The sequence below is a fragment of the Accipiter gentilis genome, chromosome 12, assembly GCF_929443795.1.
Source record: "Accipiter gentilis chromosome 12, bAccGen1.1, whole genome shotgun sequence".
In the NCBI taxonomy this organism is placed as follows: Eukaryota; Metazoa; Chordata; class Aves; order Accipitriformes; family Accipitridae; genus Astur; species Astur gentilis.
The window spans coordinates 20,684,599-20,703,698 of record NC_064891.1 but is presented as its reverse complement, the minus strand read 5'-3'; the positions used below and the strand labels follow the sequence as shown (position 1 = coordinate 20,703,698).

Here is a 19,100-nt window from a genome sequence, read left to right as displayed (position 1 = left end):
CTGTTGTAGGCATTGCTGTGGCCTTTTCTTACAACAGTATCATAGGAACACATATTAGCTCTGGAGGATTGATCTTGCAAAGATCAGTGCAAGGACATTTCAATGAGAAAATGAATAATTCTTTACTCTGATTATGATGATTAATTCTGTTACATCAGCAGCCTTTGCCACAGTCAGTGACAGCAGCAGATTTCATATGGGAAAAACCTAATTCAAGAGCCAAGAACCTTAAAGGGGAATTTTGTGTGGTTAAGCAATAATATTAATAAATGACACACAAGCAGCTACAATTTTATGTATATGCAGAAGTGCACATACTTTCCTTAATCCTATATAAGACTTTGTACTGGTGTATAATTGTTTTGTTTGAAACATCAGCCAACATAAAAAACTGGCATTGTTGCTGGAATTGACCAGCCACAGATGGACTCATTTCTGGAAGTTTTTGGACCACATGATGTCGAGCAGAAATTCTATCACGGGTGCCAATTTCACAAATAAGTAATCACTGTTGAACTGGCAGGCATCCTACTTCCCTCACTTTGAGTTTGGTTATGCAAAAGACTAATCAAGACATCTATCAGGTACATAATTTAAGATGGATAGGTCTTTGCTAGCACATGAAACTGGACGGCCCTAGAGTTTCAATTTTTGAAGGGGATTTGGCTTTCAGACAGTGCATGCTTTCTGCTCCAGTTCTGAAGGCAAGCACTTGATATGCGCTGATCAGGTCATGTCCCTCTCTCCAGTGCAGTTTCTTCCCTCAGCTGCCATAACCAAGTCATGCTCTTTGTCAGTTTGTTTTTGTCTTGGATGTATTCCAGCTTATGTCTTTTATTCATTTAGTATGAGGCATTTAGGAGGGAACTATCAGGGCCAGGTCCCTCAATCTTTTGTTAGGCAATGCTCATTTGGCAATCCTAACATCATTAAAAATTATTCTCAATAGGGTATGCTCTGCCAACATATGACCTTTAACAGTTAAGAAACAGTAGAGAAAGCACCACAAAAGTAGGTAATTCTATAATCGGTTCAGATACTTGACAGATAACAAGAAAAGGCGCTCTCGCATTTAAGCATGGCATTTAGAAAGCTGGAGTAACAGTTCAGGTGGCTGCCCTTGTACCTTAATCTGTCTGCTGTTAAAGTTGCTATCCTTGCAACACTGGTCTACAGGAGGAGACTAAATACTATCACTTAGATGTGTAGATTGGTAATTAGCTTGTTGACTTTCAAATCAGAATAACTGCAAACACTTCTGCAAGTGTCACCTCCTCAGCTCAGATGTGCTGATCACTTGCCTTGTACCAGCACATTTGCACAGAACAGTATTTGAACCCTATCAAATTTTTTATTTTTTTGTATCATGTGCAAGGAAGGGAGTTGAAGGCTAGGCACAGAAGAAACTAGTGTCTTTTTGATCTAATGAGAAATTGCCTTATAGATTTTAGTGGCAGATAGGATACACCAACATTTTTATTGCAATAAAATTTTTTATTATCTAGGGTGCACTTGTAATGACTGCATATAGCTGTATTGATTAATATCTAATACTGAAAATGCTGGGAAGGTAATGTTCAAGTACATAGAGGGCTACATTGATCTGCCTTACCTACATAAACAAGTTATTTTAGTGTCAATTTACACTTTGTATACAACCTGCTTTCCAGCTATTCAAGGGAGATCAATATTTATGACAATTCATTAGAGAATGCAGTTGACTTTTATTGTGTAGACAAAAAAAAAAACAGTCACCAACCCACCACTACATTAATTTTATGAAATCAGTTAACAAAATTATTGTAAAAAATAACTTAATTTCTGATAAGCAAATTGTCAGCCCTCCCATGTTCCTGTATTGATAGGGGAAAACGGCATTGAACCAGTATACTCAGTAACTCAAGAACAAATCCACCCTGGTTGCTTAATGGAATAAAAATACTCCTGTTTACTCCCCCAGTCCCAAACTCAATATTGGTTTATACAAAAAAAAAAAAAAAAAAAAAAATAAAAATCACTTGGAGTTACTGCAGAAGTCCCACACTATTTACTCCCTAACTTTGATATGTAAGTACCTGATAGAGCTATCCTACTGGCATGTACACAACTTGAGTGAAGCACTGCTTGGCTCTTTCCAAGTGTTTTTTAGCTTGCCAGCATATCAAGCTTAATCTTCAGGTTCCTCATAATGTGCATACCCACTAGCATAGGTCCTTCCTAAATTCAAATTGCTGAATACATCTGTGGTCTCTGTATCAGATTCCTTCCCTCCCTCATCATTGTCATCTTCATCATCATCTTCTGCTTCATATTCATCATATTCATCCTCACGATCACCTGCATCTGCAGCCTTGCTGGAGGAGAGGCTCTTCCAGTAAGCATCATAACCAGAAGCTCCGTCTGCATCTTCTCCCCCAGTCTGTCGGCCAAACTTCAAAGAGCGTGCTGCAGGCAGAGAAAAATCATCGTGTTCTCACCCCTCAACGGCAATTTGAGCAGAGCATCTGACATTTCTTTTCCATCCTTTTTCACTACTCAGCAAAGAGTGTACACTGTTAGGCAGCTTTTTTCTAAATCAGACTTTCAGATTTTATCCTTACACTGACAGAACTTTTCTGCTACACATAGTCTGTCCCCCTGCAGCCAAGTCTGTATAAACAGTAACTGCCCCCAGAGTATGACTTCAGTTTTAGGATAAACCCTTTGGTACTCTAGTCAAGAAAACCTGTAATTGGATGTGCTTTGCTGACATAATACATACTGTGATTTATTCAAGAGTGGTGGAGGTAGATTGTATGCATGTCATCAAATTGCACTTTAAAATTCTTTAGCCAGCTTCTTGTAGATGAAATAAAGGCTTAAGCAGTGATTTTTTGCAATTTTTCCATAACTAAAATCTCAAACTAAATAAAAGCTTTCCCTGTATTGGAATCAATTAAGGATTAAGAATGAGAGACTACTCACTCAATTCTAGATCTAGGAAACACGAATTTTTTCCCAAAACAAATGCAGCAAAGCTTTGCAAAACAATTGAAAGTAATTAGGCTTTACTCAGTGTTCCTATGCAGAAAAGTAGTCACCAATGGTATTGTATAGCTTGTTAGCTAGAGAAGCAGGCTTACTTGACATGCTCAGATCCTTTGTCTGCTGAGTTTCATGGCCACATTTAGGGCAGGGAGGCTCTTTTCCTTTTTCCTGCTTGAAAACCTTACTTCGCACATGATCGTCACAAAAACAAGCCTGTGGGGTAAAAGGAGAATAAAAAGGCTAAATGTGTTAATCATAGAAGCATCCTTTTCAGCAAGAAGCAAGCAAAAAAAGTGTCTAATAGCAGCAGGATTTTCTGGTTGGGATTAAAATTTAATGAGCTCTATGCGCAGTGGAACTGGAGTCTGTCCACAGAGCAACCACTTCTGTGCTGAACATAGTTTCATGGCTTACTGGGGAAGAAGCTGGATAAAAGTGCTGATAAACAAGTAGAGAAAGTAACATACTCAAGGACTGGATTATAGTGCTGCCCACAAGGAGCCTGGCAAACTTTGGTTTACGTTGACAAGCTTAAATAAAATACAATCAGAGATGTATTCCAGAACATAACTATGCAGTGACCTGAAGGCAAGAATTAGAGATTGAAATTTCACATATTGAGCACCATGGTGCCAGTGAAGATATCTGGAGAAAGGAACAATTTGCAATATGAAATTGATGCCATGGGAGACTGCAGGGAAACATATGTAGGGTAAGTAGAGTAAGAGCAGGCAGTGAACCAGCACCTGGAGAAATCTGGGCAATGGAACTTTTTATACAAAATTACTTCTGAGTGTGTAAAACCAAAAGCCTGACATCAACAAATTAGCCTGTGCATGTATAAAACTGGATTAGCTGTGGAGATGATTTCTATTGAATCCACGCTGCAGTGTTTTCTGGTCAGATCAACACTTGACTGTTTTTAAAACAAACAAACAAGAAATTGTCTTAGTTCTATGCTGGATCAAAACATATTCCAAAGCCTTGGATTCTGTTCAAGAACAAGGATTTGTTTGAATTTTTTTTTTAAATGGCCCAAACATCGTACAGCCCCAATTTAAACACAGAGAGCTGGACAAAGTGAAGATCTCCTCACCTGGCATGGGGATGCACAACATCGGCTTGTGGTTAACAAGCAAGCACAGATAGAAGCCCTTTTGTCCCCGATAAGTCTGCCCCCAGGCTTCAGAAACTAATACAAAAAGTATGAATACCTTTTCTAACAATGCAGAGGAAGACATGACAAGGCTTGATACCAGCCTTGGAGGCTAAGGAGAACAAGTCTAAAATCACAGCTACATGCAACTGTCTTTACCTTACAACGCAGGCATGAATGCTGCCCAAGCCTGTTACAGGAAACACCTGTTGGAGAAAATCAATATATAAAATTCAGTACTTGGAAACTGCAGATCTGTGATGTTTTTAATACCTTGCAAAAATATGTAATAACGTAACTGAGGCATTTATTTTTAATTCCCTGACACAACCGCACCTTGGCAACATGAATCACTCATTTTACCATACAGTATCATTTTTACTAGTTTTTTTCATGTCTAAGCCTCATTGCAATAATGTAATTTGACACTAAAAGTTGAAGAGGGAAAAAAGTTTAATTCTTTCTTGAGTTTCCAAACTTTTAAAAAACAGAAGTTTCAGAATCAGTTTGGTATTAAGTGATCATCTTGCTTTTCCTTTTCTCTCAGTATCACTAAACAATGCCATGGCGGCCTTTAATAGCATTATCTCATTTAAATGGGATGTGAGAACACTTAAAGCTTGTGAACTTCCAAGCCTAGAACAGTAGTTTTGTTCTGCATTTTCTGTCATGTCCTCTGCAAATGTACTTTATTGCATACAACTTCATATGAAAATCTGTGTGAAATAATTGTAGCTGGCACATGAGCTGTAAAGAGAAGAATCAGTGCTCAAAATGTGACTTGTCTTGAAGCTTTGAATTAGTTTCTTCACTCCACTAGAGGGAGTATAGTAAAGGCAACCACATGAGAATTGGCAGCAATGCAAAGCTGAGTGAATAGCTACTCCTCAAGCAGCAGTAATACGTATTTTATCAGTTGCTGTGCAAGTACTTGTTCCCTTCCACCTTGCCTTACCCCTGTGACAGTCTTTGAATCTCAAGTAATAAATATCATGAGTTCTCCACATCAGCCAGACAGCCACAGGATTTAGTGCTCGGTCACATGTTTAAAGATGGAACTAGAAATACTAATGCATATGTATTCAAACATTTCTGGAGTATTGGCACTTTAAAAAACTTCTCTCAGATAGTGCTGGAAAGTAACAATACCTTTTTCACAGCTAGAATGGGATTTAGACTACAATTGCATGACCGCATTTAAAGTTCATGTATTCTGTAAAAGTTCAGGTTTTATAATCTTGTTACCACACACTGACAGAAATCCTGCCTCTCTACCAAGACTGCACTGTGCCACAAAACATTAAACACTGTGAAAACCCTCAAAAAGCAATTTCTCTATTCAGGGTGTGACATCACATTTGTGAATTAAAAGCTTCCAACAATCACTGAAAAAACATTCTTGTGGAACAGCTGTTGCTGCTTCAGTATTGCTATGCAGCAAGATATTCTGGCAGAATAAATCAAGGGAAGCTAATCAAGGCTTAGAAAATAGCTGGCTGGGAAAAAAAGGATGGGACGTGAAAAGGAAATAAGAAATTTCTATAGACGCAGACTATAACACTAAAATCAACAAATATTCTGAATTGGGAGAAATCAATTAGGATGAGATTAGTCAGTTCTAAAGAAAACAGTCTTATACATGATAAAGAGCACCTTGATTTTCTATAATAAGGACTGAAAATGTTATAATAGTCAAAATTAACACATACAAGTTTTAGAAGCAACAAACGCTTGGGGGGGGGATAAACCACATAGTAGTTAATGGTGGGTAGGAAAGAAATACTTCTACGAAAGATTATTTTAAACATACATAGTCTTGGTTTGGTGATTTATTTTTTTTTAACTTTCGTTGAAGTTTCCCTGTTTCAGCCAGAGATGTGTAGTGGACTAGCAAAGTCGGGCATGGCCATCATGTCCTCTTACAAATACCAGTTTAGGTTTTGCCCACACAAAGTTCAAAAGGATATAAAGTCTTCAGCTACCTGTTCTTTACTCAGTAAAAGTGGATTTGTATCAACATTTACTACATCTACTGACACGCGTGTCCACAGCCCACTGGTCAGTGAAGAAACTAATGCTGAGTTCATGCACTGGATGAACACTATTTCTGTTACTTCCTTCCATGCTCACCCTGTCCCACTGAATCAGACAATGACTGCTTCCCGAGTCATGGCTTTCCTCAGCACTTGCTGCTTTTGCAAAATCAACAGATGCTAACCCTTGACCAAAACACAGGTCATCCACAGCAATCTGGGAAAGTTTAGCCAGACTAACACAGGTGGTATATGTAGGGCAGCTGTTTTTCATGAGGAACAGGTACCTAGAAATAGCTCATCATACAGTCACAAGAGCAGAAGAGAGCCCCTTCTTGCCTGTAGAACTTTGTAGAGTAAAAAAGCAGCATCAGCAGGTTTGCTGCAGTCCTGGCCACTGCCAACACTGCAACTTCAGAGGCTGCTGGCTCCTGCAAAGGCAACTTCCCATGGGTGGCCTGTAAGAGCCAGGCAGGGAAACAACTGCCATGTACGTCTGGCATGGAGGAAGGTCAGAGACAAAAGCTCTCGTCTAGATAACTGGGTATCAAAAGCAAGCACATAGGAAACAGGCCCCCCCTGCTCCAGTCATAGTAAAAGCTATTTGGAAAAGGTGATAGGGAGTATTCTGGAGCATAGAGGAAGCAATTGGAGAGTCTGTTTAGCTGTGGGGAAAGGACTATGAATAACTAACTTACATTTAAATGTCTCTGCTTCCAGAACTTGGCAGCTGGCTTGATGTTCAAACTGATCATCTTCACAGAGGAAATTGTGGCAAAAAGAGCAGGCAAATATTCTGCCTCCTAAAAGATTTATCAAGGCAAAATAATCAGCAATGGGCATACCATCAAATTCTCCTCTGCAAACAATTTAGGCAGTAGTTTTGACTGAAGAACAGTTCTCCCTTCTGTCACAAATGCTTCAACAAAGTGCCATCCATTATTACAATGAAAAGTACCACGTAGGCCACAATACAAGACAGCATAAATATAAAGAAAGTATTATGTCTAGTGCTTTTCTTCATTTTAATTTGACTATGGCACTAAGTATTTTTCTTAAATTGGATCACATCCTCTCTCATCCAGTCTCCTTTCCTCCCACCCCCTCACCTCTGATGCACACTTGAACTAAACACTTTAAAGGATTCCACAGATGGAAATCAGTATGGTTTGCTAAGCAATTGGGAATCCAAATACCTGTACTAGCATAGATGAATGGAGTGGGAATGGCAGAAAATTGTGTGTTGACAATGTGATGCAGCGCTTAATAATGTGAAGCACTCAGCTGATAAGACAGTTAATACTTTAGATTACATAACCATCCCCAAGTTGAGCACTATATGTTCTTGAGCAGGTTGTTTACCTTCCCCACTGCATAAGGTCTATTTTTAAAATAGGGAGAATGCCTTGCTTTGAATGAACATACTGCAAGGACTAATCACTGAAGATTAAAAATGCTATGTTAAGAATATAGGTACAATAACTTAAGCAACATAAGGAGAAAAGTATCGTTTAGATTTTCTTACTTTTAAGTGTGAGCAACCTACCATGGTCCCAGACACTTCTTTCGCACTCAATACATTCTGCATCTGCGAGAGGGCAGATACACGCATGTGTGCTGAGACACTTCCTCCCATGACACACCCAAGCTTCACAGAAATCACAGATTGCACCCTGCAATTACAGAAAGATATCATCTTGGGACTTCTGCAATACCAAGAGAGACTCTTATTCTATAACCCCAAATGTATCCAAGTATTCATTTTCTCAGTGGGCTCATTTCAGTTGAGTGAGCCAGTATGAACCGCATCTGTATTCCTATCAAGCTGCTCCACAGTTCATCTTGTTTGATATTCACTTCTGCAGGATTAAATATAATGCAAAATAACTTTGTTTTATCCTTTTCTGTTTCTTACATTTCCTATCTTAAATCTTATGCATGAAAATTGTGTCTTCCAGCTGAAACCTGAGATCCATAAATGATAACAATGTTCTGGCAAAAATGCAATTTCAAAGATGACCTGAAAAATGCCACTAGATTTTTACAGCTGAAATCAGTCATTTGGATTTTAAAGCATGCTGTATTAGAACACAAGCTCTGTAGAGAGCAAAGATCAAATAACTAATTAGAAATAAATTAGACACTCTACCTTTCCTTTTGATTAAATTGCAAGATCTACACATAAACTATCCTTTAACTGTAGCATTTAAGGAGCCTCCTCAGCCCATATGTGACAAACTACTACGTGCATTACATGCACACAAAACTAAGAAAACAATGACGGATCTGAATTAACTGTTGATGAAAACACAGAATGAGTTTAGGAACTTCAGACTAGAAAGGCCAGCTGTGTTACTGAGAACAGCTGACTGCCAACTGGAGGCAGAACCAGGACAGATGTTTAGTCCATACAGCATTTAATCCAGAGACTCATCTCATACCTTCCTTTCCAGAATGGAGTAAATAACTTGTCCTCCTAAGAACAAAAATTCAAAGGCCAGAAGCTGTAACTATCTCTGCTAAGAGCCCAAATGACTTTTTTTTAAAAAAAAAAAAAACAAAAAAAAAAAAACCAAACAAAATTCCCCCTAATGTCATGGAACAGATTCCTCTCTGTGATACTGATGGTCTCCGCAATACCAAGAAGATGGCAACAAAAGTTCACCGGTTTCTACAGAATGATCCTAGATTTTAATGAAGACTGGGAATTGGCTACCGGGGCATGTAAGTTCCAGCGCTGTTAATGCATGTGCTTAGGGCCTGCCACCAGGATGGATCTGTTCGCATCCAGGATGTGTGTCAGAGTTTGCAGGAGCTGAATCTAAAAATGCAAAATTTGAGTTTCCAGTATAAGGGAAAAATCAGTTTGTGATGGTGAGATGAGAAAAATTAAAAAACAACTTGGCATGGTACATGCTATCATTCCATAAATCCATTTTATCTTTTTTCAGAAAGATTTGCATAGAATAACCTCATAGTGCAAAAAAGGCTGTAATTTTATATACATACCACCATTGCTAGTCCAGTACTGTACACACCAGCATGTTTTATAACACAGTCTGAAGACTTCATCATGCATTTGGTTTTTCCTGTTTAAAAAAAAAAGGCAAGCAACCAGAAGAAAACTATATGAAAGTAAGAAAAAATTAGAATGAATGTTCATATAAGAGCAGTACTTCAACCAAGCTCCTGTGCTTAATTGTAAATCCAAGTAAAAACAATGTAAGCAAATGTCTGTAACCTGCAACCCACCCTCACATCTCCCTTAGATCAAATTGATTATTGTCTGCTTTCAGCCAAAATCTTTTGCCCCAGTACTAAGATAACAAGGCAATGTGTTGTCTTGCTTTACGGTTTGAGGCATCGGCAAGAATGTCAAATGTGAAAACAAACCAAAGAACAAAATTAAGGTGAAAGTCAACCAATGACATCTTAAAAAGTTGCATTTAAAACTGCTGCTAGTTCTGTCCCACCATAAAAGCAGCATTTGCTTTGTCTAAAGCTGAGGCCCCATGAAAAAAGAAAACAAAAAAACTAAAAAAACATGTGCACCTGACGATTTAATTACTTACAGGTATTTGGATACTTGGGTTTTTGCTGATTGTTGGGGTTTGGGTTTGTTTTTTTTAAAAAACCATATAAGAGATTACTTCCTAGACAAAATAATTCCCTTTAAATGCAGGGGATGGGTGGGAGAAAAAGCCACAGTCTGCACTTAAAAGTCATTCTGACATAAGCAAGCAGTTAGGGTGACAACTTTCTCCTACTCCTTGCCTCTGACATAAATAGCTCTACCAGAAAGATCCATACTCTGTATGCAATTATACAAGCAAAAAGAAAAAAATACTGTAGTTAGTCCAGGCTACTGCAATGGAGTTTTATCACTGATTTAAGCTGTCCTGCCACAGACCCCTTTGGTGTCTCCATTATTGCCTGCTTAGAGAAACCAACAAAAGGGTGCTCCCTGCAAACCCATTCAAGAGCTGACAAAACCAAATTCTACTCTGAAAATGTAATTAAATCCCAGTATGCAGTATCAGCGGAGTTTTGTATTAAATCACACCTCAGACACCTAATGGCACTTGGAGGGTGAGGAAGGACCAGTGGTGGGCTGAGCTGGGCAATGAGAGGAGGTGGGGGTATTCCTGGGTCTGGAGAACTGCAATACAGCTACCTTGCTCACATCCCTCAGGGACTTCCCTAAGAAAGACGCTGTTGGTTTACAGGGGCTGTCCCCAATGCTTGATTAAGCACCAAATAGCTCTAATGGTCTTTGTCTTGGAAAACCCTGGGACTCAATATGATTTTGTGGTTGTTATTAGAAATGCTTTTCCTCCAGAAACGTACTGCAGATTAAGATAAATTCAACACAGAGGAGTCAGCTTCAGATGTGTAATATACTATAAGATAGACAACATGTTTTCAGTACTTCACTGCATGATGATAGAAGACTTATGAAGGCTGACACACTGAAATTGCACACTAACAGCCTGGCTTCCAGAAATGTTCAGTATCTGCAGGTCCCAACAAAGGCGCTTGGAAGCTACAGATGTCAGCAGCTCTAGGAGTCAAACTACAAAACAGCCAAATTGCTTAATGAAAAATTGAAAATCTGCAAGGATATGTTGAAACAGTAAAACAACAAAATTCACCTCAAAATATGAAACAATTATCAACACCCCCTGCAAGCAAGCAGCTGTTTAAAAAAAAAAGGGGGCATTTTAGCCTGATTCAGAGCAGAGTTCTGTCACTAAGAGTCCTTCTCTTCTGATTTCAAAGCATCAGCCCTCTAGCAGATATAAATAATATGAGCAGCATATTACATTACAAAACCATGCAAGGTGAATAATGTACTGTTGCTTTAATTGATATTAAACTGATCAGAAATTACATCACCCCTAAAAATCAGTATTTATTGGTGCCTTGCAGGCAGTCAGAGCATTTTTAACTTTGCTGCTGTTATGAAACAATACTCCACACGTTCAATCTAGGGAAATAGTCAGGTGTTCTCAATCCTAAAAGGCAGTGAGACAAGTTCTTCTGAAGATCAAATACTGAAGACAAGGCCATGACCCAGCCTTGGAAACCTCTGCTGGTCAGAGGCATACGCATTAGTGCATGATCAAGTAAGATCTCTTCTCAAGGAGGATATCCATCGCAGATTTAAAAGAACCTGCTCCAAAAATCACAAAGGTACTTTAAGACAAAGGTACTCTAACTGCTAAGAGTTTAACACCACAAATGGAACAGAGGATAGCATGTTTTTGTTCATTATTTCTACTTACCACATTGTGCACAAATGGGTAATTTTTGAACAGAGTTACAGAAGTAGCAAAAAGCTCTATTCTTCTGTCGTCTAGGCACGTGGAGAGAAAAAAAAAAAACAGAAAGCAAGCATTAAAAAAACCCCTGTAAAATCTTTGAAACCAATTAATATTAAACTACTGGTTTTAGAAGGTGAAAAATACTTACCTTTGGCACTTATCACATTCCTAAAGAGAAGAAATAAAATACCAGCAATTATTTTTATTCTAGGTAAAATATACAAAATGTACAGACCCCACAGGGACTCTGAATTAGGTTCTGATTAGGAATCAAACTTTTTATTCAAGCATTATACCTCTGATGCATATCTAACTTAATATAAAGGAAGGATGGTAGGAAGAATGACATTCCAGTGGCATTAAATACAGTCAATGTATTACCACTGGTTTTACATAATTCAAAATCAAGTATTGTAGTATAAAATACTTCAGGTTATTTTACCATTGAAGCATTACAAGGATGTTTGGCTAAATCTATGTTGGCTCTTGAAGCCCTTATCTGCTTTTCACGTTCACGACGGTTCTCAGCTTTCTTACGAGCACCAGTCTTCTTTTTAGGCATTTTTCACTATCTGTGGGAGGGGAAAAAAATGTTATGTAATGAATGCACACAATACTATGTATGTAAATACATGGATACACATGACACACCCAGCACTAAAACTGGATCTTGGAGTTTCCATGTTAAATGCGCTTCATTTCCACTAACTTCCTTTCCTGAAAGTTTCTTTTCAAATGTAGAATAAGGGACCAGTCCCTTAGGAAGAGTCATGTGATGAACCATGAAGAATGTTGTGATCTGGAAAGGACTTTGCTGTCTTAAACTTTGCGCTTAACTATCTTCTATCTTAAGTATTTTGCCTTAAAAAACCCAAACCCACTGTTTTGTAGGTTTGTGATGGGCCTCTGGTTTTGGTTTGCCTTGCCTATTTAACAAGGGCAATATTCAGCTCATTTTCTCTTTTGCTTCTCTCTCTTCCCATGCTCACTAACTACTTCAACCAGTTAGAAAGCATTCTTCAGGTAAGCGAATCATGGTATACTGCAAAAATGCAAATTTCACACTTCATGAGGGCTTAGAAAACAAAGTGTTGTTACATAGATTTAAGAGCTATGACAAAGGAATGTTTGTACTGCTTACTTATCATTCTAGCACATTAGCAATAATGGAAGAGATGAGCATGCATTGCTTTGAAGACACCACTGTTTCCCAAGAAGGGTTTACGCTAATTTAATTCCATCTGGTTCAATGCGTGTGTCTATTTTAACATTCTAGGAGGGAACCAATGCAATACAGTGGTGAGACCATCAGGCAATCAGTCAGACCACTGCTCTCGTCACGTCCACAATGAACTGTGCGGTACTCGCATATGCTTAGTTTACTCTGTGTTTATAATACATTTGGCAAGTATTATCCTGACTTCATGAAATGGACAACTGAGAGATTAAAGGCATGGTCTGACGTTAGAATTTCTCTCATCAACACAGGCACTCAAGATAGACACCCTTCCTTATGCTCCATCTTATCATCCCCTCATTTCTGCTCCTGTAACTGTTCTTGGTGTCACATTCTAAATCAGATACAGGTTAAAAACAGAACCAAAACACCCAAACCAACAATCACACCCAAGGCCCAGATTAGCACAATTTGATGGGGGATAACAGTGAAAGGGGCAGCAGGGATATTTGCTTAGCAACCATGGGAATAAGAAAGCAGCTAAAGAAGCAGCAAGGACCTCTCCACTGACATAAAAAATTGTCTTATTAAACATAGTTCTAAAAAACCACTTCCAACTCCATGGCCCAGATGGACACACTGCATCATGCTGTAGCTGCCAAACCATACTTCCTTGCAGACGACAAGATGGCTGAATTTTTGGAAGTGTTTAGCTCTTATTTTGGTACCTCACAACAGGGCTTCTGTTTTGAAAAACTGGCCTCCCTAGGAAGTTGCCCCAACATATTTTGCACTGTACAACTCCCCACAGTTCTTTTAGCTACAAGTACACCTAACAGCGCTCCTTGCTCTGCCTCCGATTTCTGTAACTGCAGAAATATACTTTCAAACAATTGATAACTGAGACACAAGTGTCATCTTAAAATCTCAATCTCTACTTATGGAATTTGAAGAAAATCGCTACAGACTTTGGGGGTTGGCAGAAACTGGCCCACATGATGGCACAGCTCTGCCCAGGTGTTGTGGTTTAACCCCAGCTAGCAACCAAGCCCCACACAGCCGCTCGCTCCTCCCCAGTGGGATGGGAGAGCGAATGGGAAAAGTAAAAGTGAGAAAACTCGTGGGCTGAGATAAAGACAGCTTAATAGGTAAAGCAAAAGCCACACACGCAAGCAAAGCAAAACAAGGAATTCATTCACCACTTCCCATGGGCAGGCAGGTGTTCAGCCATCTCCAGGAAAGCAGGGCTCCATCACGGTTACTTGGGAAGACAAATGCCATCACTCCGAACGTCCCCCCACCTCCTTCTTCTTCCCCCAGCTTTGTATGCTGAGCATGATGTCATATGGTCTGGAATACCCCTTTGCCCAGTCGGGGTCAGCTGTCCCGGCTGTGTCCCCTCCCAACTCCTTGTGCCCCCCCAGCCTGCTCGCTGGTGGGGTGAGGAGCAGAAAAGCCCTTGGCTCTGTGTGAGCACTGCTCAGCAGTAACTAAAACATCCCTGCGTTATCAACACTGTTTCCAGCACAAATCCAAAACACAGCCCCATACTAGCTACTGTGAAGAAAAGTAACTCTACCCCAGCCCAAACGAGCACACCAGGCAAGGTTCCGCTGATTCCAGTAGGTCTGTCGGTGGCTACCAGGGCCACTGAGGAAATGGGAGGTACCTGCTCTCCCCAGCCTCATCCCTAACTCCAAGCAGACGTGTAGACGTGCATGCTGGCATCTGTAAGGAAAGCTGCAGCATCGGCAGGCAGTGAATTGTAGCAGCTTAAACTTGGAAGAAAAATTAGTGTCTTTGTTCAAAAGGTCTTATAAAATAAACCCAACAATTCTAACTTTCCCGAACAAAGAAATATATTGTCCTGACCAAATACTAAAATCTGTTTTTGATAGCACACATAAATCAGCTTTCTCACCCTGTAGCATTTTCCACCATGTTTAAATTGTATTAGTGTCATATTTTGTAGTCAAAATCGTATTCCTGAGCTGCCTCCTGGCAACTGTCATTATTCTAAAGCATGACATTTCTGACACTGGGAGTCCGATATGAGGTTGCGCGCTAATTTTCAAACTGCTTAAATGCTGATTTAACAACAGAATCTAATGGTTAGTATTTATACCTTGACTTCTTCACGTTACCTCATAATCAAAAGCACGAAAATGACAAACTGCTTTCATCAAAAACAGTCTCAATGACTACTGAGGACACAGATTATGAGAAATCTTTAAGATGGTAGTTTTTAGAAAGTTGCACTAAACTAAATAACAACAAAACTGCAATGTCAGGTCATTTTAACAAAGCTATCAAGTCAATCCAGGCTTTCAGACACCACCCAACAAGTAACAACATCCTACAGATCAGTATTCTATCACCCTTTCCCTCTGAGCTTCCACTTAAGATGTTTGTCATCTTTGCCCTGAGTTCTAAATTTTTAGGGAACTTACCATCCTTAAATTTTCTGTCTAGAGCTTAATAGTGTTATGATGCCAGAAATTATGATAGCAAAAACTTTGTTTACCTGCAATTCCTTTCAAATCAGAGTATCGTACCTTTTAAAAGCACTAATCAGTATTTAAAATGCCTCTGCAGTATGTTCCACCTCCACTTTTGGCAACGCTTCTGTAATCCAAGGCTGATGGAAGACCCAAAAACGTGTTTAGGCACCACAACACTGTTACCAAATGCTCAGACAGCAAAGACCCAGTGGAATCTGTCTGCAGTCCAGCTCTCCTGGATGGTGCATGGGACAGAAAAGCGCCTCTGGAGAACCTAAAACAAGAGGTCGACTTATCAAGGAAATGCCTACAGTGAGCTACTCACTTAAGATCTACCTGCCAAAGCTAGCGTCAATCTTTTGCTTAAACAGAGTCTTTTTGCTGAAGGCAGAGACTTACAGCCATGCTAGCACCCTCCTTTTCATCTACGATGCTGTCATAAGAGAACTTGCCCAGGACACAGTAGGTCCGTGCCTGGTTCCCTCCTCAGCCCCAGAAGGTATGACCTTGCTGCCCTACAGTGACGGAGCTCCCGAACTGGGAGTGGTTCTGCATATGGGGTTTTTCTTCATTTGAAGTTCTCTACTCGGGAGCAAAATGCTCCAGAGTGATTGGGTTGGAGCAGCAGCAGGAGCGAGCGTGACTTTCCAGCTTAATGGCTGATGCTGTGGCACAGAAAGCACAGAGTTCAGATATCGGGAGGCTGTGTATGAAGCAAGCAGTAGTTCAAACGAAAAGCCCTAAAATATGTTGTGTGAGTACTGGGTCCCCAGCACTGCATGTTTCATTCTGTAAAAGCTTCACCTGCTGTTCCTCAGGTGCTGCATTATTCGGTAAAGTAAAAACAGGCAAAGACAGCAGAGTTCCCAACACAGCTCCAAAGACTGCTTGTGTATTTTAACCGATGGTTGCGCTATGTAAAATACATAAAAAGTGTCTGGCATCTAAATTCTGTTGAGGTCGTACCATTCCTATGCTGTCTTTTCCCCCTCTTCAAGATTGTCCTTGATCAGGTCCCAAAGACACACGCTAAGTTTGCAGCAGACAGAAAAGCAGATTACACCAGCAGATTTCTGGATCTTCTGTGTTAAGCACGACATTCCCTTGCATCATATTATCTTATGTGATATGCTAACCACCCTGCTGTCACAAATATAATGAACAGCTGTAAGAAGCTATTCATTTGGGGGGCAGGGGAACCATTGGGTTACTCTTGTCATGCCACGCAAATACTAAGACCCAAAAGAGGCTTTCCATATTTCAAGACTTCTTGTATTTGACCACCAAATAGCTTCTACCTTATGCATATTCATCAAAAGAGGAATCGGGGTAAATTTCCTGGGTCACATCTGATGCCATTCAGAATTCAACAAAATCCGTTTTACCACTTTGCAAGCGTTATACGAGACTACAACATTAAAAAAAAACCCCAAACCAACCAAACCTTATTAGCAGTATGTTGTACTTATGCCGTTCCAGTCCGTGATTCCTTCTAACAACGAAATCATTTCCAAGGCACTGCCATTTCAAAGACTTAACCCACTTTTTAGCAACACGGTGACCGACAGCAGTCCGCCACCTCAGCGCCTGGGGGGCTGCTGTGCTGCCGTGAGGGCCCACGCCTGAGGAGCTTTCCTCAGGCACCTCTCTGCTCCAACCCCTCCTCTGGAAACGCACCTCGTTCCCGGTGGGATCGCCGGCTGGTCAACCCCCCCGGTAACGGCTGACACCCCCCCCCAGTAACGGCTGCCGAGCGTGAGGCCGACGCGCCCTCACGACCCGATTTCAGGCTGTTAGGCGGAACGCCAACAGCAGGCTAGCTTTTCGGAAAACGCACGTATTCAGTATTTTACCTGATTTTTAGTATATATATATTTTTTTTTTTTTTTTTTTTTTTTCCTAGGCCCCCAAACCGTGTCGTGACACGTTTCCAACCTGGATCGCCGCGTTCTGTATTTCTCGGCACTTTACGCCGCGGGAAGCCAGCGACCGCTTCGCTTGCTCAAACGGGGAAGCAGCGGCAGAGGGGGGAGGGCCGGGACCGCCGGGACCACGACCGCCGCCCGCCGCCCCCCTCGCCCACCTGCCGGCCGTGCGGAAGCCGGAAGCGGCACGGCGCGGTGCGCTGCCCGCCCGGCCCCGCGCGGCCAGGCGGGAAGGTTCCGAGGGCGGCCGGCCCGCTGAGGCCCCCCCGTTAGCCGGCGGGCAGCCGCCCGCCCTCTCCCGTCCTTCCCGTCACGGTGCGGTGCTGGTTAGGTGAGGCCGAAGCGGCAAGAAGCGGGAAGTAAGCAGAGGTGGGGGCTCGGGGAGCCGGGAAGGCCCGGGGCTCTGTCTGACTGGAGTTGGGGGGAGAAGCAAGTGTCAGAACGGCGAGTCCGCCCTTTCTCCTCACGGAATCGCAGTGCCCGCGCGTTGGACCTCGGATGGTTGGGAACCAAGGGAGGGCAGGATTTCCACGCCACAGGGGAAGAAGGTGTTGCCAGAGGTTTGGAAGGAGACCTCATAAAAAATGGTAAATGCACGGATACCAAAGGCAGCGCTCTTAGGCAGGAGCAGTTAGCGCCTGCATCTTGTGTACGACTGAGTACTCGGTGTTACAGTTCAAACTGCGTTTGCGTGCAATTGCATCTTCTTGAGTTAAAAAAAGAAAAACGCTAAAACCGTCATCTCCACATGAATATCTGTGTCCTGAAGAAAAATAATAATAAAAACCCCCTCTTTTGGTGTTATTTTGGGGGTCCTAATTAACATAATCTTTCTCCTCACTTAAAATACGCTGTCAGTTTCACTGTGGTTGGGCAATCGTTGAAAAGGGGTTTGTAAACCGTTTGCATGAATATTACTGTTTAGTGGGTGTTCCATCCTCAAATTTTGTTTGCTTTCCTGGCGATTGCCCCACAACTTTCACTTGACAGAGCGCTAGGGCATAGTAACAATTAGTTGTGACTGTAATTGATTAGGGTTGGCACCTGAAAAGCTACCTCTGAAATCTTTCATCAGTGGCTCCATCTGCTTTCAGAATAAAGTATTGTTTAATCTTAATGGTAGGAATACAACGCAGTTTAAAAAGGGAAGTAATATCTGTACCATAAAAAAAACCTGTACACGGCTCTGGCTCCCAAGGTTATGCAAGTCATGCTTTGTTCACAGATTAACTTGCCTTTCGGAAGGAGGGCTCCGTCTGTTTCTCAGCAATTTCTGCTCATTTCCCAACTCAGCCACCTAGAAGTCTGTAACCTAGTGGTGCTTGCTTGTGTTCTGCAAGAGCTGTGAGCTCTGGAGTTTGGTTTTGCCACGCGTGAAAGATACTACATGAGGTGTGAAGGGGTACGAAGTATGCGGTGAAGACAGCTGTATGGACTTGCTCCTCCCTTTTCTTTGTATGTACAATGAGCCCTTGCTTAACTCCTCATAAATGGCATACAACACAAGTAGAAATGTAAGGATGTCTTTGATTTATTTTAACATCAAAAGTTCTTCCTACAGGTATATTTATTGCTCTGTGCATATTGCCTAGAAAACCCTTTGTGAAAATTCATTAGATGATGTATCGTATAGATGTTTAAATGAAGATGAGTGCAAGGATCGTGGAGCAGTTACATTCCAGTGTATTTCATAGTCTTTTGCCTAGGAAGGGTTTGAGACATATTTCATATAAATAAGTCCTAGGGCACTGTTTTATTTCTTGTGTGCTTTGATCATCCAGTCAGTCAGGTGGGGCAGTTGTATTGCTTCACGTTGTACTTGGTAATGCACTTCTTCCTGAAAGCTGGCTGCTAGTTATGGAATGTGATTTTGGCTTAATGAGAGAGGCAGGTATTTGCTGGCCACCATTGCCTTTCCAGGAAGACTCTTTCTAACTTTTGTGAGGCCAGGGTTCTA

The 19,100-nt window shown here is 41.1% G+C and overlaps 1 protein-coding gene across 2 annotated transcripts; it reads right to left on the bottom strand.

Moving 5' to 3' along the window:
- Nucleotides 1-1,487: 1,487 nt before the first annotated feature.
- On the bottom strand, nucleotides 1,488-17,311 carry ZNF330 (zinc finger protein 330). Of its 2 annotated transcripts, XM_049815040.1 has the most exons (10): nucleotides 15,618-17,311; nucleotides 11,983-15,492; nucleotides 11,689-11,708; nucleotides 11,502-11,572; nucleotides 9,226-9,305; nucleotides 7,763-7,889; nucleotides 6,915-7,019; nucleotides 4,343-4,389; nucleotides 3,123-3,240; nucleotides 1,488-2,445 (listed from the first exon to the last, which is right to left on the bottom strand). In XM_049815040.1, the coding sequence occupies exons 2-10, from the start codon at nucleotides 12,100-12,102 to the stop codon at nucleotides 2,168-2,170; spliced, it is 966 nt and encodes a 321-aa protein (XP_049670997.1). In that variant the 5' UTR covers nucleotides 12,103-15,492; nucleotides 15,618-17,311; the 3' UTR covers nucleotides 1,488-2,167. The 2 variants fall into 2 exon arrangements, with proteins under 2 accessions (XP_049670997.1, XP_049670996.1); XM_049815039.1 differs by having other exon boundaries at nucleotides 11,983-17,311.
- Between the last annotated feature and the right edge of the window lie 1,789 nt (nucleotides 17,312-19,100).